Consider the following 23,352-nt stretch of genomic DNA (forward strand, 5'->3'; position numbering starts at 1 on the left):
CCAAAAAAAAAAAAAAAAAAAAAAAAATTAACCGGGCATAGTGGCGTGCGCCTGTAATCCCAGTGCTTTGGGAGGCTGAAGCGTGAGGATCACCTGAGGTCAGCAGTTCAAGACCAGCCTGACCAACATGGTGAAACCCCATCCCTACTAAAAATACAAAAATTAGCCAGGCGTGGTGGTGGGTGCCTGTAATCCCAGCTACTTGGGAGGCTAAGGCAGGAGAATTGCTTGAACCTGGGAGGCAGAGGTTGCAGTGAGCTGAGATTGCGCCACTGCACTCCAGCCTGGTGGACTACAGTGGGAGCCTGTCTCAAAAAATAAACAAACAGGAGGCTGAGACAGGAGAATCGCTTGAACCCGGAAGGTGGAGATTGCAGTGAGCTGAGATCATGCCACTGCATTCCAGACTGGGCAACAAAGAGCGAAACTCCATCTCAAAAATAAAAATAAAAACAAATTTGAGTCTATTCAGGACCCAGTTCTGGAGGAGAGACAGACCCCACACCAGACAGTGACTGCCCAGGCCTGTCCACTCTAGAATGGGGATGCACAGGTAGGGGACTCAGGGGCGGGATGGGAGAGCCCCAGGCGACCATGGGAGCCACGAAGGGACAATTGTCCCATCCTGAAACAGAAAAGTCCTCCTGGCTGAAGGGGCATCTGCCTAAGGCCTGACGAGAGTAGGAGGGAGCAGCATTCCAGGCAGGGACTTCAGCTTGTGCAAAGTTCAGCCCCATTTGAGTAACACAAAGGCAGTCAGTATGACTTGGGGATCAAGAGGCCTCCTGGGGGCAGAAAGGATGGGTGGGCCTGATGGACTACCGACAGATGGGGGCCAAGAGGGCCAGGCTGCGCACTCACTCGATACCCGGGCTCTCATGGGACATGATGTGGAAGGCTGAGTCTTTGGTGGTCCTTTTGGTCCTCGTGGTCCAGATAAGGCTGTTGGTCCTGTGCAGGACGAGGTCATCTCAGCCAGGGGTTGGGGGGGTGTGGGGGAGGTATGGCCTCAGTGGTCAGTGTGGAGGGAGGCCAGAGGTGGGTGCAGGGGGCGGGGTCTTATGTGCAGGGGGCATGGTGTTAGCGGGGCCCTGCAGGAGTTTGCCTGTGGGATCCTAAGAGCCCCACTGTGGGCGGGACCTGAGATGCGGAGGCGGGGGCTTGTGAGGTGGGCTTGGCTTGGAAGTGGGAAAGGCCTCTAGGGGAAGCAAGGCCAATTACGCGTGGGGCCCCTCAGGGATTACTTGTCCAAGGGGCTGTTGAAGCGGTAGATTTCGTCCTTGTTGTAGTCCTTGAGTGTGTCCAGTGTGGGGCCGCCACCCACCACCAGCAGCACGTAGCTACCAGGGACAGAAGTGCACACAGACTGGTCTCTGGGTCTCGAGTCCTGCACCCATCCCCTTCCACTCCCTCCACCTGCCCTAGCTACAAGTTGGCCACGCCTTTACCTGCCCTGGAAACTGCCGGAGTCTCCTGTCACCAAATCTTGAATCAAGAAGAAGGGGTAGAAAACTATGGGGTTGGAGGGGGTTGAGACGGGAAGAAGAAATTAGCCTGGCCTGAGAAGCTGAGGACCGAGAAGGGGGAAAGTGAGATGCCGGGGGAAAGAGGGTGGGTAGCCTGTGGGCAGAGGAGCGGGGAGGGAGAGCGCAAAGTGGTGGGCGCAAGAGGACAGTGAACGATGCAGGGGAAGGGACTGGACACACACTGTCCCGGAAGAGAAAGCAGGGCATCTCGGGGTCCACTTGAACGCAGTCAAAGTAGTGTTTGTTCTTCAGGCGGCTGTATTGCAGAGTGTAGGTGATGTCGAACGCCAGGCGCTTGCCTGGAGGGCAGCCAATGAACACTGGCACCATCAGGTTGCCCTCGGTGGGAGGAAAAAAGGCTCATGGGAGTGGCCAGGGTCTCCTCAGGCCCCTGGAGAGGTGAGGGGCAGGAAGGACAGTACCCCTCCCACAAACACCACCACCAACTGCCTGGCTCTCCCTCACCGCCAAGAGCAATATGGTCATTAATATGATTAAAACGGCTTGGCGCAGTGGCTCATGCCTGTAATCCCAGCACTTTGGGAGGCCGAGGCAGGCCGATCACTTGAATCCAGAGTTCGAGACTAGCCTGGCCAGCACAGCAAAACCCTTTCTCTACTAAAAATACAAAAAATTAGCTGGGTGTGGTGGCGCATGCCTGTAATCCCAGCTACTTGGGAGGCAGAGGCAGGAGAACAGCTTGAACCAGGGAGACAGAGGCCAAGATTGCGCCACTGCACTCCAGCTGACAGAGCAGGACTCTGTCTCGAAAAAAAAAAAAAAAAAGACGCAGAGTCCACTCATTCTCTCCCTTAAACCTCCAAATCCTTTGCCCCCACCCTGTTTTGTCCAACCTTGTCTTCTCCAGAGTCTCCCTGCTTCCAGTTCCCTCATTGATGTCCCCCCACCCCATGCAGCCAGATGGGCCCTGGGGACCCTCGAGTCCCTCCTCTGCTTGGAGCCCTCCCAAAGAACCAGCTCACGCACCATGGCCCATGAGGCCCCACTTACTCTGCCCCATCACTGCTCTGAGTTCATCCCGCCACATTTCCCCTTGCCCACCCTGTGATGCGGTCACACTTCCTCCTTGTTTATTCAGTCTAGCACATGAAATCTCATGTACTCTAAGGAGGTGGGGGCTGTTACAATCCCTTTTGACTGCCCAAGGTCATTCTAACCCAGGAGAGAGGAACGCCAGGATCTGCGTGCCCCGGAGTGGGTAGGGAAGTGGGTGAGAACAAGAACTCTGGGGCAGGTCCCTCCTCTACCACTTATTAGCTCCCTGGGTTACACTGCACCTCTCTGAGCCTCAGTGTCTGCCCTGGGCAAAGGCGATATCACATATATAAGCAAGTGAAGAACCAAGATCCCAAAGAACTGAATGAGGAATGTGTGAGTGGGCAGAAGAAGAGAGATGTGAAGGCAGGGCCAGGCCAGCCCTTGTGCCACCTTTGTACCAATTGCAAAAAGTGGCCCTGGACCAGGCACGGTGGCTCACACTTGTAATCCCAACACTTTGGGAGGCCGAGGTGGGCAGGTCACCTGAGGTCAGGAGTTTGAGACTAGCCTGGCCAACATGGTGAAACTCCATCTCTTCTTAAAATACAAAAAATTAGCCAGGCATGGTGGTATGCACCTGTAATCCCAGCTACTTGGGAGGCTGAGGCAGAAGAATCGCTTGAACCCGGGAGGTGGAGGTTGCAGTGAGCCGAGATTGCGCCATTGCACTGCAGCTTGGGGGACAAGAGTGAGACTTCGTCTCAAAAAAAAAAAAAAAAAAAAAAGTCCCTGTTGCTCACTCTATTCTCCCTCTGCAGAAAAGTTATCAGAGGGAACACATCAGCTTGTGTGCAACCTGCACAACTGGGAAGGTGGCCCTTTCTGAAAACATGAATGAATGGAAGGAGTTAGGCTGGGTGTGGAGGCTCATGCCTGGAATCCCAGCACTTTGGGAGGCTGAGGTGGGTGGATCACTTGAGTTCAGGAGTTTGCAACCAGCCTGGCCAACATGGAGAAACCCTGTCTCCACTAAAAATACAAAAAATTAGCTGGGCATGGTGGTGGGCACCTGTAATCCCAGCTACTCGGGAGGCTGAAGCAGGAGAATCACTTGAGCCAAGGAGGTGGAGGTTGCAGTGAGCCAAGACTGCACCATTGCACTCCAGCCTGGGCAACAAGAGCGAAACTCCACCTCAAAGAAAAAAAGAATGAAAGGAGTTAATGGGTAGTAGTGGGTGGGTGGATGAATGATGAGAAAGAATGAGAAGAAAGGAAATTATGAATGATTAGTGGGATTCTCAGGGGATTAGCCATGTTGAGACCTGACCCCAACCTTTCCCTCCCAGGGCCCAGTATCCCAAGCTCCAATACTTGCATACGGGCCCCCACGTGCGTTTCCTGGAAGCAGAGCCCAGATGAACCCACCACCTGCAGGTAGGAGCAGGTGAAGATGGTGATCCCTGTGGGCCCAAGCTTTCCCACCATCCTGCACCCTCCCCTCCAGGCTTGGACCTCACATTGACCGTCATGGAAGACTTCATAAGGTGGTGTCCACTAATGCCTTGGTCATAGCAAACCTTTTTATCCTTGAGCGTAATCTGGGGTTGAAGGAGGGGAGAGGCAGAAATGAAGGTGTGAACAGGTCTCCCCAAAGACCAACAAACAGTTCAAATAACCCATAGCTGGGGCAAGGTGGGGGCTGGTAGGAGAACGGAAGTCTTCCATTTTTCTACTCAGGAATAGGCTAACGGGGCCAAGCGCAGGGTGGCTCGTGGCTCTTGCCTCACACCTCACACCTCACGCCGAGGCGTGAGGATCTCTTGAGCCCAGGAATTTGAGACCAGCCTGGGCAACACAGGTAGACCCCCCTCTCTACAAAACATAAAAAGTTAAGGCTGGGCACAGTGGCTCACGCCTGTAATCCCAGCACTTTGGGAGGCTGAGGTGGGCGGATCATTTGAGGTCAGGAGTTCAAGACCAGGCGGGCCAACATGGTAAAAATCCATCTCTACTAAAAATACAAAAAATTAGCTGGGTGCGGTGGTGTGCACCTGTAATCTCAGCTACTAGGGAGGCTGAGGCAGGAGACTCGGTTGAACCTGGGAGGCAGAGGTTGCAGTGAGTCAAGATTGTGCCATTGCACTCCAGCCTGGGCGACAAAGTGAGACTCTGTCTCAAAAGAAAAAAAGAAAAAAAAAGTTCGCTGGGCACTGTGGTGCATGCCTGCAGTCCCAGCTACTCAGGAGGTTGAGGGAGGAGGATCACTTGAGCCCAGGAGGCCAAGAATGCAGTGATCGCGCCACTGCACTCCAGCCTGACAGAGCAAGACCCTGTCTCAAAAACAAACAAACAAAAAACAAAAAACAAAAACAAAAACAAAACAAAAAACCTCCCTTGATCCCAACTGCCCGCCAGGCCTCACCGAAAATAGCACCGCCTTGCGATTAATCAGGACCTCCTGCTTCACCGAGGCCTCGATGCAGCCGGGGTCGGCCAGCACCACGCCCACGTCCACCTGGCTATGCAGCTGGAAGACGGTGCCTGCTCGGGACGGTAAACGGGGTTAAGGCCTCCCTCACAGGCCCCGCCCTTCAGATGGTGTCCCCTCCCCCCAGGCTCCCAGATTCCAGCAGCCCTCGCCCTGCCCTTCGGGAGTGACTCTGGCCCCGCGCAGACCGAGGTCTGCCATCGTCCGGAACGAGTGGCTTTGCGCCGACAGGAAGATGGCGAAGCTGTACTCAGTGCCCTTGTCCAGGAAAATGCGCTCCGGCAGCTCGTACGCGGACTTGAGGTTGTAGATCTTTTCGTAGCTGTCCATTTCTATGAACACGCCGCCCGCGCTTCGCCAGTTGCTCGCCAGGAAGAAGTAGTAATCCTGGAGTACCGCATGCGCGCGGCAGTCAGCGCCAGGGTTGGGGGCACTGTGAGGGGTGTCCGGGCACCGCCCCTTTCCCGGCTCCCAATCCGCTCCGCCTACCTGGTCTTGTTTGTTTTTCTCCCACCAGCGCCAGGTGGGGTCGTGCACCGGGTCCGCGTACGGCTGCAGGGATCGCCCGGCACCGTAAAGGGATTGGGCGGCGGGGCGAGGGCCCCCAGGCAAGCGGCATCCCCAGACCCCCTCCCAGCCTCAATGCCAGCTCCTAACCCAGAGCAGAAGATACACACCCCAGCGCATCCCCAGACCCTGCTTTTAACCCGGCCACACCTTCAACACCCTCCCCTGGAAGTCCTGCTCAAGCCAGGCCCCGCCCCCACGTCCGCCACCCACCCCACCCCCCAGTCCTCCAGTTCTACAATCCCGCTGCGCTCCGCTCCACAGGCCTCGCCCTCTAAGCCGGCTCCCCGCTCCCCGAGTCCGGTCTCAGGCCTGCCCGCCCGCCGCCGGACGCCCACCTTGTCGTACACGGAGTGCAGCCACAGCAGGTAGTAGATCAGGCCCTGGTAGATGGCTAGCGAGTTCTCGTTGTGGAAGCCCGAGCGCTCCAAGACGTGCGGTGGCCGTGCCCGGTAGCGCTCCTGGCGCGTGTATCTCTGCGGACCGGGCAGGTTCCTCAGGCGCATCACCGAGAAGGGGCAGAAGTTGGTGAAGGAGAGCATCAAGTAGCCCCTGGGCAGCGGCAGGGGGGAAGGGCTGCTGGCTCTAAGGCACCCCGCGCACTGGAAGCTTCCGCAGGCCTCTTTCCCACCTCACCCACTTCCTGTATCGAATCCAGCCCCGATCTTCCTCCTCAGTGTCAACCCCTGCTGCCCAGAGGCCTTTTCACACATCCCCTCGGACGTCCCTCGATCCCTGAGACCAGAGTCCTCCCTGCTCAACGGGCAGTCCCCATCTGCCTGTCCACTTGACCTCTTATCTTTGTTCCACCTCCTGCTTCCTCCTTCCACCCCAGTTCCCCGTCCCTGCCCCGAATCCAGCTGCCTCCCTGGGTTGCTCTGATCCACCTTCTGCAGGACAGCGACCAGAGGCATCATTATGGCACGCGGTAAAATCCGATCCTGCAGTCCTTTCCTTTAGTCCCATCCATGGCTCCCCCAAGACCCTCAAGATGAAGTCCAAGTTTCTCCCCATGACCACCAGGCTCACTTCGTCCCCCTTCCAATCAGGGCTTCTGCACAGCTGGTTCTCCCGTTCTGGGACACCCTTCCCCACCTTATCACTTGGCTAATCCTTTCTCACCCTTCTTGTCACAGTGCATACACCTCCTCCTCCTTGAAGCCCTCCCTGATGCACCTTCCCCCCTGGCCAGGTTCGGCTCCTCCTCTGAGCTTCCATAAGTGCTGAACTCCTGCCATCGTAGCCCTGAGGCTGTCACTGGGGTTAGCTCGGTCTCCCCTCTCTCAAAAATGGTAGCTTCAGGAGGGCAGTGCCGGGAGCCCTCAGACCCCTGTCATGGTCCGGTGTCCTCTCACCCTTTCCGATCCAAGTCATAGTGGCTGGTGTGCTGTTGATACATCAGAAGCTGTTCCACGGGCATAAGCCTCTTGACCAGCTGGCCCTTCTGGTTGTTCATAAGGTACACCAGCTACAGGGGGAAGGCAGAGTCAGGTGAGCTGGGGTCAGCCCTCCTGCGGTGCCCCAATGTCCCCGCAGAGCCCCGCCAGGCACCTGGTACAGTTTGCTGCCTTCGTAGAAGAGGGTCAGCATGGTCTCATTGGATGCGTAGAGAGAGGACTGTTGCATCAGCTGTAAGCTGATGTGCACCTTCCAGCCCTTGGATGGGAACAGCCGGTACACCCGGTAGCTACCCTCCAGGAGGTACCAGATCTGTGGGTACGATAGCCAGATGTGTGTGTGTCAGGACCATGGGGTCCTCTGATCCCACCTCACCCTCTGCCCAGAGTGGTGGCCCCATTGTTTGAGGGATGAAGTTTGCAAACTCACCTCCACTGGGACCAAGGGCGCTCCCCTTCCTTTTCTCTGTGGTGCCATCTCTCTACTTCCCTGAGCCCAATCACCTCTGGTTCCAGCCCTCACACACTATGATCATGTTTTTCAATGTTTTGGGTCTGTTAAGGTTTCTAGCACTTGTAACCTAAACATCCCTAACATACACACTCCCTAACAGCCACGGTTCCTAGGGCCGAGACCTCTTTTTTCTTCTCAAATGGTGAGAGCTTCCAGGGTCTCACCATTTCCTTGGCCTCAGTTTCCCATCTCTGCACTAATGCCCACCCCCATACACATCTGAAGGGAACCTTCACTACCCTTCCTGAACCACAACCTGGGTGATCCCCTCCAGCCTCCAAGATGTCCCCCTCCATGTGGTCTCCCCCATGAAGCCCTCCCTGACATGCGCAATCCCCCAGAATGGGCCAGGTCCCCCTACTTCCATAGGTAATATTTTCCTCATTGCAGCCCTGACCGCTCTGTGTTCTCCAGCACAGGGGGCAGGTACACGGTAAATGCTCAATATTTATGAAGTGAACGAGTGCACTGTGGGATGAAAGAGGGCCGCCTCTGAACATTAGATCATAGCTCTGGTCTGCGTGACTTTGGAGCTGACACTCTGAGTTCCAGGGATTGCAGCTATAAATGGAGCTTCACTGCCCTTTCTCAGGGTCCCCGAGGGTGCCCCCTTCCCTTAGCTCCTTTACTCTGACAGGGGGAAAGAGGGACCCCTGGGGTTTGGGGGTGGGCAGAGAGGGAATGGGGAGAGGGGCAGGGCAGCCCACCTCCTCCGTCTCCGTGACAATAGCCACAGCCCCACGGAACGATCTGGTCATGTATTTGATGGACAGTTCCTTGGGGAAGTCTGCCAGGTAGATGAAGTTTTCCTTGTTAGAGCTGCAGGGACAGAGATGGAGAGCTGGGCGCATCCTGGACAGCCGCTTCCCCCAATCCCAGGCCTAATAACACGGGAGCCACTTACTCAGTTTCTCCCCTTGGAAGAATGTGCAAAGGAAGCTTGAAATCCTAGCTCCCGCCCCCCACCCCAAACCCTTTGAGAGTCTCCAGCTCCCCATCTGTAAAACAGAAGCATTGGGCCAACCTGGCAGTTTGCCAGCCACCCAAGAAAGTGGCTCAGGGGCCCCTAGGTTCCTGAGGGTCGAGAGGGTGGCTGGGGTGGGGAGGATCCTAAACTGTCCCTAGAAAATGCTCGTCAGTTAGCCGGGCACATGGTTCACACCTGTAATCCCAGCACTCTCAGAGGCTGAGGCGGGAGGATCACCTGAGGTCAGGAGTTCGAGACAAGCCTGCCCAACATGGTGAAATCCGTCTCTACTAAAAATACAAAAATTAGCCAGGCATGGTGACATGCAACTGTAATCCCAGCTACTAGGGAGGCTGACGCAGGAGAATCGCTTGAATCAGGGAGGCGGGGGCTGCAGTGAGCTGAGATTGTGCCACTGCCCTGTAGCCTGGGTGACAGAGCGAGACTGTTCCAAAACAAAAACAAAAACAAACCCTAGAAACTGCTCATCTATTGCTCACACAGGCTGGGTCTTTATATAAGGTTTCATTTTTAAGAAAAGGGCTCCCACAGTTTTAAAACATTGGCTCCCCTCGTCCCAGCACTGACTACCCTAACGGTATGTTCCCCATCACCGTCCTGGTAACTTCTGGATTTGGGCATCCTCTGAAGGCTTGGTGAGACTCGCCTAGTCTGGTCTTGAAAGCATCCACACCCTAAAGGTGCTGGGGAGACAGAGTATGCCTGGCCCACCCGGGAGTGGTGGAGGCCCACCTCTGCAGGAGAAAGTTGCCCCAGATGAAGATCAGGTGGTTGTACGGGTTACAGGAGATGCCCTTGGGGGCCATTACAGTGTTGGTGTAGGACTCCGTCCCTAGGATCATCAGGAACTCCAATCCTCGAGCTGACCGGGGCAGAGGAAGAGAAGACACGGCAGTGAGGTGGAGTCACCTGGGCCCCTCCTGGCCCACAGCCGCCCTTGAGGCCACCTCTGCCTTCCCCTCCTACCTTCAGGGATGAACTCTGGGATGCGGTAGAGAAGTTCCAGGTCATCACTAGCTACGGGGGGGGGGGGGGGGGGTGAACACAGCAAAATCTCCTGAGGCTCTGCGCTTTCAAAACCTGGAGCTGGAGCAAGTTGCTTGCTTCTCAGCCTCCTGTAAAACCCTCCAAAGAGCTTCCCACCCGGGCTTGCTAGTCCTTAAGAGTTTCTTCCACCGCCCCCCGCCAAGACAGGATCTCTCTGTCGCCCAGGCTGGAGTGCAATGGTGTGATCTCGGCTCACTGCAACCTCTGCCTCCTGGGTTCAAGTGATCCTCCCACCTCAGCCTATAGAGTAGCTGGGATTATAGACACGCACCACCACCACGCCCAGCTAATTTTTTGTATTTTTTTTTTTTTTCCCAAGATGGAGTCTCCCTCTGTTGCCCAGACTGCAGTGCAATGGCGTGATCTCGGCTCACTGCAACCTCTGCTTCCCAGGTTCAAGCAATTCTTCTGCCTCAGCCTCCCGAGTAGCTAGGTTTACAGGCACCCACCATCATGCCTGACTAATTTTTGTATTTTTAGTAGAGACAGGGTTTCACCATGTTAGCCAGGCTGGTCTTGAACTCCTGACCTTAAGTGATCCCCCCCCCAACCCCGCCTCGGCCTCCCAGAGTGCTGGGATTACAGGTGTGAGCCACGGCCCCCTGCCAAATTTTGTTTTTTTTTTTTTTTTTTTGAGACGGAGTGCAGTGGCCGGATCTCGGCTCACTGCAAGCTCCGCCTCCCAGGTTCACACCATTCTCCTGCCTCAGCCTCCCGAGTAGCTGGGACTACAGGCGCCCACTACTGCACCCGGCTAAATTTTTTGTATTTTTAGTAGAAACCTGGTTTCACTGTGGTCTCGATCTCCTGACCTCGTGATCCACCTGCCTCAACCTCCCAAAGTGCTGGGACTACAGGCATGAGCCACCACACCCGGCCCAATTTTTGTATTTTTAGTAGAGAGGAGGTTTCACTATGTTGCCTAGGCTGGTCTTGAACTCCTGAGCTCAAGCATTCCACCCACCTTGGTATCCCAGAGTGCTGGGATTACAACAATGAGCCACCACGCCCAGCTCTTTTTTTTTTTTCTTTTTGAGACAGGGTCTTGCTCTGTCACCCAGGCAGTGGCATGATCATAGCTCACTGTTGCCTCAACCTCCTGGGCTTATGCCATCCTTCCACCTCAGGTATATTCCAAGTAGCTGGGACTACAGGCGCACCTCCATACTCGGCTACCTTTTTTTGTTTGTTTTTTTAATTTGTAGAGACAGGGTCTTGCTATGTTGCCCCAGGCTGGTCTTGAACTCCTGGCCTCAAGCGATCCTCTGGCCTCAGCCTCCCAAAGTGCTGGGATTACAGGTGTGAGTCCCATGCCTAGCCCTTTAGAATTTCTTCATGTGAATTATAAAAAGACACTGCCTCTGAGAGGAAACAGTCCTGTTAAGGCACAGGACCTGTCTCCTCTGACCCCTCGGTTGGGGGTTTTGTGCAGTGCACAGCCTGTACAACTCTACATGGCGGCCCTATTCTCACTGCAGGTAAAATAAAATATCTTTATTGGCTGGGCGCGGTGGCTCAAGCTTGTAATCCCAGCACTTTGGGAGGCCAAGGCGGGCAGATCATGAGGTCGGGAGATCGAGACCATCCTGGCTAACCCGGTGAAACCCCGTCTCTACTAAAAAATACAAAAAAAAAAAAAACAACAACAACAAAACTAGCCAGGCGAGGTGGCGGGCGCCTGTAGTCCCAACTACTTGGGAGGCTGAGGCAGGAGAATGGCGTGAACCCGGGAGGCAGAGCTTGCAGTGAGCTGAGATCCGGCCACCGCACTCCAGCCTGGGCGACAGAGCTAGACTCTGTTTCAAAAAAAAAAAAAAATCTCTTTATTGTGAGTCACAGAGCCCTTTCAGATCGCCAAGCCTATACCCAGTTCTCCACTGCTACCCCTCATCCAGGAGTGACACAGATAATGTCGCCCTCCCTCTGTCTGCTGGGCACAGATCCCTCAGGATGGGCATGCGGTCCACAGTCTGGGCTCCTGCCCCTTTGCGCCCAGCCCCTTGCATCGCCCTGATTACCTGTGTTGTAGCTGACCACCTGGAAACGTTTACTGGCATTTTGATATTCGCTCTCCACTAGCAGCAGTAGGGTATACTCACCCGCGATGTAGTCAGACCAAATTATGGAGCAGGTGGTAACTGAGAGGGAAAGGGGCAGTCCAGAGCCACCCCAGGGCTCAATGGCCTTGGTCCTGTGCCAGCTGTGCCCCTCCCCATAACTCTCACCCCTCCCTAAGACACTGCCCATTCTTTCCCATGACCCCTGCCACCCTCCCCTGCTCTTCTGCATCCTCAGTCCCCCCAGCCTCCCGCCGCAGACCCATCGGGGGGATTAGTACCTCCTATCTCCTCGCACACAGACCACTGCCTGGGCAGCATCTCAAAGGACACCTGGCCATCTGCAGAGCAAGGTGGGGTTCATGTTCAGTCCCTCTCCCTCCTGTCTGGCAGCCCATCAAGCCAACTCTTATTGCCCTCCTCATGCCCACCAGCCCCTCAGTCCTTGGGATCTCATTCTCTGGCCTTCCGTCACTCACACCTGGCCTATCAGAGCATGTCTGTCTCTGGTCACAGTCATGACACTGTGGGTCTCATGGCTCAGGTCTGGCCATCAGAACCACAGTGAGCCAATCAGAATTTACTCTGGGACTTGTGTTAGAATTAATGGGAAAGATGCTGTCTTCATTCTCTTGCCATGACTCAGACTAGTAGGTGACTTGAGTCTTAAGCTTTAAGGGGCTACCTTTAACCTTCATGGAGGAATAGCTACCTGAAAATGGACCCAAATTATAGGACCAATAATAATAAACCATTTGTAACACTCACTACGTCGCTAGTACTAAGACCTTTACAAAAACCAACTTATTTAATCTTTATATCAAACCAGTGACCTAGATACTAGTACTACCATTAGTCACATTTTGTAGGTGAAGAAAACGAGATCAGAGAGGTCAAGTTACATATCGAAAGGCACACAGCAAAGGTGTGATGGAGCAGTCTCTCTCTAGAATCTGTGCTATAATTAATTACTATGCTGTACTACCTTACCAAGAGATGGAGTCCTGATGACATACCCTGTGAGCCCCTGGATCCAGCCATACCTGAAGTTGAACCTGAGTCTTTTCATTTATCTAAGTCCACAAATTCTTTATGCTTATTATTATTACTATTATTATTATTAAGACAGTCTCATTCTGTTGCCCAGGCTAGAGTGCAGTGGCATGATCTCAGCTTACTACAACCTCTGCTTCCCAGGTTCAAGGAATTCTAATGCCTCAGCCTCCCAAGTAGCTGGGACTACAGGTGTGTGCCATCATGCTCAGCTGGTTTTTGTATTTTTAGTAGAGATGGGGTTTCTGCATGTTGGGCAGGCTGGTCTCGAACTGACCTCAGGTGATCCACCCACCTCAGCCTCCCAAAGGGCTGGGATTACAGGCATGAGCCACTGTGCCCAGCTGTACTTAAATTATTTTTGAATTGGGCTTCTGCTATTTTTGTTTTTTGGGGGGTGGATTTGTTTGTTTGTTTTGAGATGGAGTCTCACTCTGTTGCCCAGGCTGGAGTGCAGTGGCGCAATCTCACCTCACTACAACCTTCATCTCCTGGGTTCAAGTGACTCTCCTGCCTCAGCCTCCTGAATAGCTGGGATTACAGGTACCTGCTACCATGCCCAGCTAATTTTTGTATTTTTAGTAGAGATGGGGTTTCACCATGTTGGCCAGGATGTTCTTGAACTCCTGACCTCAAGTGATCTGCCTGCCTCAGCCTCCCAAAGTGCTGGGATTACAGGCATGAGCCACCGTGCCCAGATCTTCTGCGCTTTAAAACCAAGTACATCATGAAAGATACATAACATACCCCCAAGCCCTACCCCTACAAACGCATCCCTCCCCCACCACCATCACCACCCTCAGCCTGTGGGCCCTCCTCAGGGCACATGGTGATGAGTGAGGTCCCAAGGTTAGAATCCTTGGAGGTGAGAGGGTATGGAGGGGTCCCTGGGGCTGCCAGAGGCCCACATCCTTACCTCTGATGGTCCCGAAGTGTACAAAACCCTCATGCTTGCCCGTGGTGAGGGCCATTATGTACTCAGAGCCATTGCTATGGAAATACACAGGGCACAGCTTCTTGATGCACTCGCTGGCCAGGACACGAACCCAGCTGCCTAGGGAAGCCAGCATGGGGCCTCAGATCCAGGTGGTTGGATCTGGGGCCTCCGCCCTCTGCCCCCCGCCCCGCCCAGCCCAGCCCAGCCCACATTTCCCTGGCTTTAGTGAGCCTGTTATCTGTCCTATGGTGCTGCAGCACCTGTTCAGTGTGGTGTCAGGGAGCACCTGGCAGAGGGCACCCGCTGCCTTTGAGAAAATCCTCCTTTGCTCACACTCTGTCCATGAGGGTCAGATTGGGCTGACACCTCCCTTGCACTCCCTTGGCCACAGTGATTACCATGTGACCAAGCTGGCCAAATCAGAGGCAATACCAGCTTGCAATCAGCAACAAGATGCTCTTTTCTGGGGCTACTGAGGGGCATACAAGTCTACAGTTGCTGGGCAGGGGCCGGAGTCACCGTGGCATGCACGAGGAGGTGACTGTCTAACCGTGACAGTGACCCCCTGGTGCAGCCATTCCTGAAACCAACACGCTCCTGGGCTTTTCAGCCACGGAAGCCAATAAACACCTCTTTTCTTTGGCTTAAGCCAATTTGAATTTGGTTCCTCCCACTGTCAAAGTGCCCTAAGAAAGAGAGAAAGCAAAGCTGCTGGGAACACCCATTTACTTATAAGTTACAGTCCAATTTCCAGTGACTCTGGAAGCTGACAGTTCTGAGATGGCGGGAAAAACTAGAAGAAATAGGAGAGCTTTGGCTTTTTTTTTTTTTTTTTTTTGAGACAGAGTCTCACTCTGTTGCCCAGGCTGGAGTGCAGTGGCACTATCTCGGCTCACAGCAGCCCCACCTCCTGAGTTCAAGCGATTCTCCTGCCTCAGCCTCCCGAGTAGCTGGGAGTACAGGCACCTGCCACCACACCCAGCTAATTTTTGTATTTTTAACAGAGACGGGGTTTCAACACAGTGGCCAGGCTGGTCTCAAACTCCTGACCTTGTGATCCGCCCGCCTCAGCCTCCCAAAGTGCTGGGATTACAGGTGTGAGCCACCGCACCCAGCTTTTTTTTTTTTTTTTTAGATGGCATCTCACTCTGTCACCCAGGCTGGAGTGCAGGGGCACAATCTTGGCTTACTGCAACCTCCGCCTCCAGGGTTCAAGCGATTCTCCTGCCTCAGCCTCCCAAGTAGCTGGGACTACAGGCACGTGCCACCATGCCCAGCTAATTTTGCTAATTTTTTGTATTTTTAGTAGAGACGGGGTTTCACCGTGTTGGCCATGCAGGTCTTGAACTCCTGACTTCAAGTGATCCACCCGCCTCAGCCTCCCAGAGTGCTGGGATTACAGGCATGCGCCACCGCGCCCAGCATTTTTCTTTTTTTGAAACAGGGTCTTGCTCTGTCGCCCAGGCTGGAGTGCAGTAGTGTAATCATAGCTCACTGTAGCCTCAAACCCCTGGGCTCATGTGATCCCCCCTCCCATCAGCCTCCTGAGTAGTCTGGCCTCCTGAGCCACTGTGCCTAGCCTCTCTTTTTTGTCTCCGATGAGTTTCCCTTGAGGCTTTGCCCGTCTGTTTCTCTCTCTCCTCCCCGCTCCTTCTGACTTGCCATGCCCCTCTCCCTCTTTCTCCGTCTGGTCTCTCTCGGCATGTCTTTCTGCCACCCTGTGTGGGCACACGCATGTGTCTGCTTCTCTCTACCTCCCTTTACTCTCACACCCCCTCTTCTCACAGTTGCTCACAATTCCCAGGAGGGTCTGGGTGGAAGCCTCATCACAGCAAAAAAAAAAAAAAAAAAAAAAAGAGGGGGGCAAGGGAAGGTCCATTCGGGGTGGGCAGGGGTGGTCGGGGCCTTAGCAAGTTCCTTCCCTGCTGCCTCACCCACAGCAATGCCAGCCCCAGGTACCTTCTGCAGAGGGGTTCACCAGGGTGCCCTCCCCAGGCGTGGGTCCTGCCACAGCCCACTCACCACTGCCACGGTTTCTCTCATAGAGTGTGGTATAGGTGCCTGTGAAATAATAGACCAGCTGGTTCTGTCGAATGAAGAGGGTGCTCTCGGTGGCAACAGTGTCATAGATGGTGGCCGTGAAGCCAGATTGGGGGCAGTAGAAGGAGCCCACCCAGCAACTGTCAATGCTCAGCTGCAGGGGAGCAGAGGCCAATGGTGAGCAGGTGGCCTTGGCCTCAGCCCCCATGTCCTGCCTTGCGGGGAAGCTCCTGCTCTGACAGCTGCCCCAGAGTGCTCTCCCTGCTCACCCTGCAGCAACACCTTGGTAGCCAAACCTCCCCTATATGGACCAGAGAAGCAGGTGACCCAGGCCTGAGCTAGTTCAGGCTTTGTGTGCCCCCTGGAGTTGGGCAGTGCACAGCATGCTCAACGGTCCTTAGCGGTCCTTGTACCCCTGGCTACAGTCAGGGTTATACCTACATAGATACAACACCCCATGCTCTCCCCAAGGGACTTTTTTTTTTTTAAAGGCTGGATCTGGCTCTGTCACCCAGGCTAGAGTGCAGTGGTATGATCACAGCTCACTGCAACTTCAAACTCCTGGGCTCGAACGATCCTCCCACCTCAGTCTCCCGAGTAGTTGGGACGACAGGTGCTCACCGCCATGCCTAGCTAATTTTTTAATTTTTATTTTTGTAGAGGTGAGGTCTCGCTATGTTACCCAGGCTGGTCTTGAACTCCTGGGCTCAAGCAATCCTTCCGCCTCAGCCTCCCGAGTAGCTGGGACTACAGGTGCTTGCCACCACTCCCAGCTAATTAAAATAAATAACTGTGTGGTGAAACCCCGTCTCTACTAAAAATACAAAAAATTAGCTGGACGTGGTGACACGCGCCTGTAATCCCAGCTACTTGGGAGGCTGAGGCAAGAGAATCGCTTGAACCCGGGAGGCAGAGGTTGCGGTGAGCCAAGATTGCACCACTGCACTCCAGCCTGCGTGACAAGAGTGAAACTCCATCTCAAAAAACAAACAAAAAACAGAGGAATGTGGTCCAAGAGATGAGACAAGAAACCCCGTCTCAGTGATACTGTTTGAAATCCTGGGCCAAGCAGAGCCTGAAGTCTTGAATTTTTTGGTCTCGTGAACCAGTAAATTTTCTTCTCCACTTTCAGGAGATGGCTAGCGAAACTCTCAAATCCATTTCCCTATATTTTTTGGTGATTGAATTTAGCTGGGCATGTACCACCCAGTGTCCCCTGCAGTTGGATGTAGACAGGTGACCCCTTCTCACTAGCGGAATGTCAGTGGATGTGAAGCTTGCTTAAAAGAAAATGGCTTGCCCTCTACTTCTTCTCCTCCCCTTTCCCAGTGGCTGCCGTCATACAGAGGTCAACATCTCCAGCCCAGGGGATGGTGAAGTGAGAAAATGGAAGGAACAAGGTTCTTCACCTCTGGACTGTTACGAGAATGAGCAACAGCCAGGTGCGGTGGCTCACACCTGTAATCCCAACACTTTGGGAGGCCAAGGTGGGTAGATCATTTGAGGTCAGGAGTTTGAGACCAGCCTGGCCAACATGGCAAAACCCCATCTCTACTAAAAATACAAAAATTATCCAGGTGCGGTGGTGGGTGCCTCCAATCCCAGCTACTTGAGAGGCTGAGGCAGAAGAATCACCTGAACCCGGGAGGCAGAGGTTGCAGTAAGCCGAGATTGCACCACCGTACTCCAGCCTGGGCAACAGAGCGAGACTGTCTCAAAAAAAAAAAAAAAAGAAAGAAAGAAAGAAAAAGAAAAAGAAAAAACGAGCAACAGTCTCTATTTCAGTCATTCTCTTCCAGGGTCTCTTTGTTATAGCATCTATACCTGGACCCCAACCAACAAAGGTGAAGTGAGCTGTGCAGGGGGAGGATCTGTTTCCTGGGGGCAGTGTGGAAGGGAGTGGTGGGGAGAGACAGGAGCAGGGAAGACAGGAGACAATAAGATGAGACCATCAGGGAGAAATCCCCATGGTTAGAGAACAAGAACAAGGCTGCGCATGGTTCTCTGTTCTCTGGGTAAACCAGTTCTCTGGGTAAACCAACCTGGCTTGGCATTCTGACTGTAGCTGCACTAATTCCAACATATTTCTGTCGCTGAAGCCAAAAGATTCTTACTTCAGACACTCCCTCCCTATTATGGGATAATATAGGCTCTCAATGCCTAATAGGAAACTCTTGGGCAGAGATATATATTGCAATGCAGAATTTTCCAGAGTGGAGAAGGTAATGGCACACATATACCATTGGTTATGGAAGCTATTAACCCTTTTTTTTTTGAGACAGGGTCTCGATCTGTCTCCCAGGCTGGAGTGCAATGATATGATCATAGCTCACTACAGCCTCAAAGTCCCAGGCTCAAGCAATCCTCCTGCCTCAGCCTTCTGAGCAGCTGAGACTACAGACTCATGCCACCACCCCGGCTAAGTTTTGTATTTTTGGTAGCGATGGGGTTTCACTATGTTGTCCAGGCTGGTCTCAAACTCCTGCTCTCAAGTGGTTCTCCTACCTCAGCCTCCCAAAGTGCTGGGATTATAGGCATGAGCCTCTGCACTCAGCTGGAAACTATTAACTTACATCATCCTCACAATAATCCTATGAAGTAAATATAAGTATTACTACCATGTTACAAATGGGAATCTGAGGACCGGGTTGTTAAATGCCAAGTCCAGGGTCAGGCAGCCAGGTGGCAGCAGAACCAGGATTTGAACCTAGGCCTCTGGCTGTAGAATCGTGTGTTTTTTCTTCATGCTATCTGCCTCTCATGGCGACTGATGTGTCTGTGGGGACCTCTTCTAGAGCCCCAGGCCCCCACCCTATTCCAGGGGCTGAGGCCCAGCTCCCTCCAAGAGGCCCCGCCCACCATCTGCCCCACACCGTTCACCTCCACCAGAGAGAAGTCCTTGAAGCTGGTGTCGGTCATCAGGACGTACTTCTCATTGGGAATGCCTCCCAGGATGAGCACAGGTGACTGGTCCACAGTGTGCCACAAGGGCCTCGATGAGATACCCACAAAGTACTGGGGCATCAGGTTGAAGAGCTGCCAGGGAGGGACAGGAGGGACGCCAACACTCCCGCCACTCTCCTGAGGCTCCATCTCATTTAGGTCCAAGGCCTGACCTGGACCCACAAGGCCCCACACAATTTGTCCTTCTCACTTCCTTGACCTCATTCCTTACCATTCTCCCCCTCACCCCCTCTCTCCCAGCCACACGGCCTCTTCTCTGCTTCTCAGACCTCCCAGGCACACGCCCACCTCAGGGCCTCTGCTTCTCCTGATGAAATGCTCTTCCCCTAGTATCCATGCGATTCTCTCCTTGGAAGCTTAAACTTCTCAATGAGGCGTGTTTTTTTTTTTTTTTTTTTTTGTTTGAGACGGAGTCTTGCTCTGTCGCCCAGGCTGGAGTGCAGTGGCTGGATCTCTGCTCACTGCAAATTCCGCCTTCCGGGTTTACGCCATTCTCCTGCCTCAGCCTCCCGAGTAGCTGGGACTACAGGCGCCCGCCACCTCGCCTGGCTAGTTTTTTGTATTTTTCAGTAGAGACGGGGTTTCACCGGGTTAGCCAGGATGATCTCGATCTCCTGACCTCGTGATCCGCCCGTCTCGGCCTCCCAAAGTGCTGGGATTACAGGCTTGAGCCACCGCGCCCGGCCAAGGCCTTTCTTGACCATCCTATTACACATTGCACTCTCCTTCTGCACAGACCCAACTCCCGTTGTCCTGTTCCATTTCTCTCCAGAGCACTTACCACCCTTCACCCTACTACGGAATTCACTTGATTTTCACATTTACCAGTTTGCCAGGTTGCCATCTGTCTCCCCTACTACAGTGTCAGCTCCAGGAGGGCAGAGATTTGGGTCTGTGGGTTCACTGCTGTGTCCCCATGATGCAACAACGTGTGCTCAGTAAGTGCCTGCTGAGTGACAGCATGAATGAATGGGTGAATGCATCGGGATTAAGAATATGGGTATGAGGCCAGGCGTGGTGGCTCACGCCTGTAATCCCAGCACTTTGGGAGGTTGAGGCGGGTGGATCACCTGAGGTCGGGAGTTCGAGACCAGCCTGCCAACATGAAGAAACCCCATCTCTAATAAAAATAAAAATAAAAAATCATTAGCTGGGTGTGGTGGCACGTGCCTATAATCCCAGTTACTCAGGAGGCTGAGGTAGGAGAATTGCTTGAACCCGGGAGGCAGAGGTTGCAGTGAGCCGAGATCACACCACTGCACTCCAGCCTGGGCAACAAGAGCGAAACTCTGTCTCAAAAAAAAAAAAAAAATTGCATATGGGCATGGGCTGGGCGCAGTGGCTCACACCTGTAATCCTAGCACTTTGGGAGACCGAGGTGGGCGGATCACTTCAGCCAACCCTGGCAACATGATAAAACCCTGCCTCTACTAAAAATACAAAAACTGAGGGGAGAGTATCACCTGAGCCTGACGAGGTCACTCTCCTGCACTCCAGCCTGGATGATAGAGTGAGTCCTCGTCTCTACAAAAAATAAAAAAATTATTAGCCTGGCGTGGTGATGGGCGCCGGTAATCCCAGCTACTTGGGAGGCTGAGGCAGGAGAATTGCTTGAACCCAGGAGGTGGAGGTTGCAATGAGGTGAGATTGTACCACTGCGCTCTAGCCTGGGGGACAGAGCAAGACTCTGGCTCAAAAACAACAATTAACTAATTAATTAAAAAGTTAGCTGGATATGGTGGTACATGCCTGTGGTCCCAGCTACTCGGGAGGCTGAAGTGGGAGTATTGCTTGAGCCCAGGAGCTCAAGTCTACAGTGAGCCATGATTGCAGCACTGCACGCCAGCCTGGATGACAGAGCGAGGCCCTGTTTCAAAAAAAAAAAAAAAAAAAAACATATATGTGTGTGTGTGTGTGTGTACAGGTATGTACAGGAATCAGGCAGATAGGCAGATAACTTCAAGACTCCTTCCATGCTGAGGGACTATGGGAAAATGGTTCCATCCCTTTGGGACCTCAGGTTTCTCCTCTTTATAATGGAGTATGTGAGAGTATGTCCCCTCAAAGAGTCACCGGGGAGATTAATGGAATCTTCATGTGGGGCCTGGCATGAAGTTGGTGCTCCCTAAATGGGATCTGCTGCTTATCTGGGAAGTAACCAGGGCGTCAGCGTAAGGCCCAGACCATTGTCTTTTTCCCCTGCCCAGATTCCCTCACCTCATCTCCCACAGTGAATTGGATGTTATTGTCCTGGTTTCTCTTCAGGAAGCCATTCATATTCACCTGGAACCTAGCAGCAGGTGCAGGACAGGCGCAGGTGAGGTCCCAGTGTCAGGGGTTCCACAGCTCGCAGCTGCCTCTCTCCCCATTCTCTCCCTTGGATCTCCCACTGGCTCCTCTGGGGACCCCGGGGTGAGGAGTTCCCCTGGAGTCCACCCCGGCCCCCGGCTTGGGAAAGGATACCTTTCATCTGGAATGAAGGTCCCCAGGCCATTGCTGCTGACGTCCACATGCATGACCACACTGCCATTCTTGATAGGCATGGGCGTGTACCAGCTCATGCTACACACTTCCTCTGCCATGCATGGCTCTGCAGGGAGGCCCTGGGCACTGAAATTGCTGGGGCCTCCCAATGGCCAGTTCCAGGCCCCAGACCACACTGGGATCTCCCCACAACTCCCCATACCCGCCTCCATGCCATGGGTCCCACTGGGGCCTCTGTGTGGCCCCATCTAGGCCATGGAATGTGCTGAGCTCCTGCCCCCCCACATACCCTCCTCAGATCATGGCCCCACGGCAGCCCCCAGCAAACCCCAAACCCCTGCCAGACTGCGACCCCTCCAGCCTCCCCCAGGCCCACCTTTGCTGCGGAAGGGGGCAGCCTCCATCTGGATCTGTAGCTGCTCTATCTTCCAGCGGTAGAAGTTGACTGGCGACTGGAAGGTGACCAGCACCACGGGCTTTAGCCCCGTCAGGTGGCCCATGCGCACCAGGTCCTCAGAGTGCTGAGGGTGAGATGGCCCCACGAGTGTGTCCTTATGGTAGCCTCTGGATGCCCCCTGCCTTGAGCCCACCTCGAACAGCCTGCCTCCTGGGCTGGCCGGGGGCAGCACACTGTCCACCATGTGATGGCCAGAGGACATGGTCTAGGTTTGGGGCTTGGATGGGGGATGGGCCAGCCTAGGAGGGGGCAGAGGGGTAAGGGGCTGTGGAGGGAGTCGGAGGCCTTCCTGGAGGAGGTGACTCCAGAGCCAGTGTCTGCAGACAGAATGTGCATGTAGGGAATACATAGGGAAGGACAGCATGGGATGAGCAAAGCTGTGCAGGTGGGAGGGATGCTGGGAAGGTGGGAGGGATGTGGCACCTAGGGTGCTGCTTTCCACTCCGGGAATTCCCAGTTCCAGCTTAAAAAAAAAAAAAAAACAAAAAAAAAAAAAAAAAATTAGAGAGATGAGGTCTCACTACATTGCCTAGGCTGGTCTTGAACTCCTGGTCTCAAGTGAGCCTCCCACCTTGGCCTCCCAAAGTACTGGCATTAAAGGCGTGAGCCATCTCATCTGGCCCCCAGTCTCACTCTTGAGGTGGGCTTCCACTGTCTCTGCAGCAGACTTTCTGCCACCTATGCAAGTCAGAGGACAGCCAGGTTCTGGGCCTGGAGCTTGGGGTGAGGGTAGGATGGGGTAGTTACACAGGAAGGAACTGAGGATGAGGGTGACAGGGCATGCCTGGACAGCCTCCAAGGGATCTGGGATCCTGGCTGGATAGAAAAGGGTGGGGAGCGCTTAGAGTGGAGATGAGAGAAGAGGAGAAGGATGTTTCAGGCACGCGGACCAGCACCAGTGAAGGCTAAGAGGCGTCCCTGAGAGAAGGCGACACTCAGGCCACCAAGGGGAGGCCTTGGTCGCTGTGGGACCAGGGCGAGGGATTTACCAGATCCAGTCGCCTGTGCACAGCCCTTCATCCAGAGGGCTGACTTTCTTTGCCAGGCTCCTTTTCCTTTTTTTTTTTTTTTTAAGAAAGAGTCTCACTCTGTCACCCAGGCTAGAGTGCAGTGGCATGATCTCGGCTCACTGCAGCCTCTGTCTCCTGGGTTCAAGTGATTCTCCTGCCTCAGTCTCCTGAGTAGCTGGGACTACACGTGTGCACCACCATGCCCGGCTAATTTTTGTATTTTTAGTAAAGACGAGGTTTCACCATGTTGGCCAGGTTGGTCTTAAACTCCTGACCTCAACTGATCTGCCTGCTTCAACCTCCCAAAGTGCCAGGATTACAGGCATGAGCCACCATGGCTGGCCTCTTTTTCTTTCTTTGAAAATTGTTTAATTTTTGTAGGGACAGAGTCTACTATGTTGCCTCGGCTGGCTATTTCTGTAATTTATTTATTTCTTTAATTATTTATTTTTTACATGGGACAGGGTCTTGCTATGTTGGCCAGGTTGGTCTTGAACTCTTGGCCTCAAGCAATCCTCCAGCCTTACCCTCCTAAAGTGCTAGGATTACAGTGTAATCCTATAGTGTAAGCCACTGCACTTGGCTTTTTTTTTTTTTTTTTTTAAAGATAAGGTCTTGCTCTGTTGCCCAGCCTGGAGTGCAGTGGTGCCATCACAGCTCACTGTGACCTCCACCTCTCCCAGACTTCAGCAATCCTCCTGCCTCAGCCTCCCAAACAGCTGGGACTACAGGTAGTGCTACCACACCTGGCTAATTTTCAGATTTATTTTTTTTTTTCTTTTTTTTTTTTTTTTTTTTTTTTTTTTTTTTTTTTTTTTTTTTTT

General features: G+C 53.6%; 1 protein-coding gene across 3 annotated transcripts in view; it reads right to left on the reverse strand.

Annotated features, from left to right (window-relative positions):
* Positions 1-844: 844 nt before the first annotated feature.
* Positions 845-23,352, reverse strand: part of CATSPERG (cation channel sperm associated auxiliary subunit gamma) — a 30,818-nt gene continuing 8,310 nt past the window's right edge. For 2 of the 3 annotated variants that reach the window (XM_025369192.1, XM_025369193.1), the window contains exons 4-26: positions 21,438-21,582; positions 21,041-21,167; positions 20,795-20,867; positions 18,494-18,649; positions 15,596-15,767; positions 13,553-13,690; positions 11,865-11,924; positions 11,545-11,664; positions 9,446-9,496; positions 9,212-9,341; positions 8,199-8,310; positions 7,132-7,290; positions 6,936-7,048; positions 5,919-6,132; positions 5,503-5,565; positions 5,202-5,400; positions 4,948-5,066; positions 4,043-4,123; positions 3,897-3,953; positions 1,709-1,865; positions 1,449-1,512; positions 1,245-1,340; positions 845-951 (exon numbers count right to left, since the gene is read on the reverse strand). In XM_025369192.1, coding sequence (XP_025224977.1) covers positions 858-951; positions 1,245-1,340; positions 1,449-1,512; positions 1,709-1,865; positions 3,897-3,953; positions 4,043-4,123; positions 4,948-5,066; positions 5,202-5,400; positions 5,503-5,565; positions 5,919-6,132; positions 6,936-7,048; positions 7,132-7,290; positions 8,199-8,310; positions 9,212-9,341; positions 9,446-9,496; positions 11,545-11,664; positions 11,865-11,924; positions 13,553-13,690; positions 15,596-15,767; positions 18,494-18,649; positions 20,795-20,867; positions 21,041-21,167; positions 21,438-21,582 — 2,700 coding nt within the window. In that variant the 3' untranslated portion in view covers positions 845-857. The remainder of the gene's footprint in view (positions 952-1,244; positions 1,341-1,448; positions 1,513-1,708; positions 1,866-3,896; positions 3,954-4,042; positions 4,124-4,947; positions 5,067-5,201; positions 5,401-5,502; positions 5,566-5,918; positions 6,133-6,935; positions 7,049-7,131; positions 7,291-8,198; positions 8,311-9,211; positions 9,342-9,445; positions 9,497-11,544; positions 11,665-11,864; positions 11,925-13,552; positions 13,691-15,595; positions 15,768-18,493; positions 18,650-20,794; positions 20,868-21,040; positions 21,168-21,437; positions 21,583-23,352) is intronic. The other variant, XM_025369194.1, reaches the window with a different exon arrangement.

Source organism: Theropithecus gelada, chromosome 19, assembly GCF_003255815.1.
Source record: "Theropithecus gelada isolate Dixy chromosome 19, Tgel_1.0, whole genome shotgun sequence".
Lineage (NCBI taxonomy): Eukaryota > Metazoa > Chordata > Mammalia > Primates > Cercopithecidae > Theropithecus > Theropithecus gelada.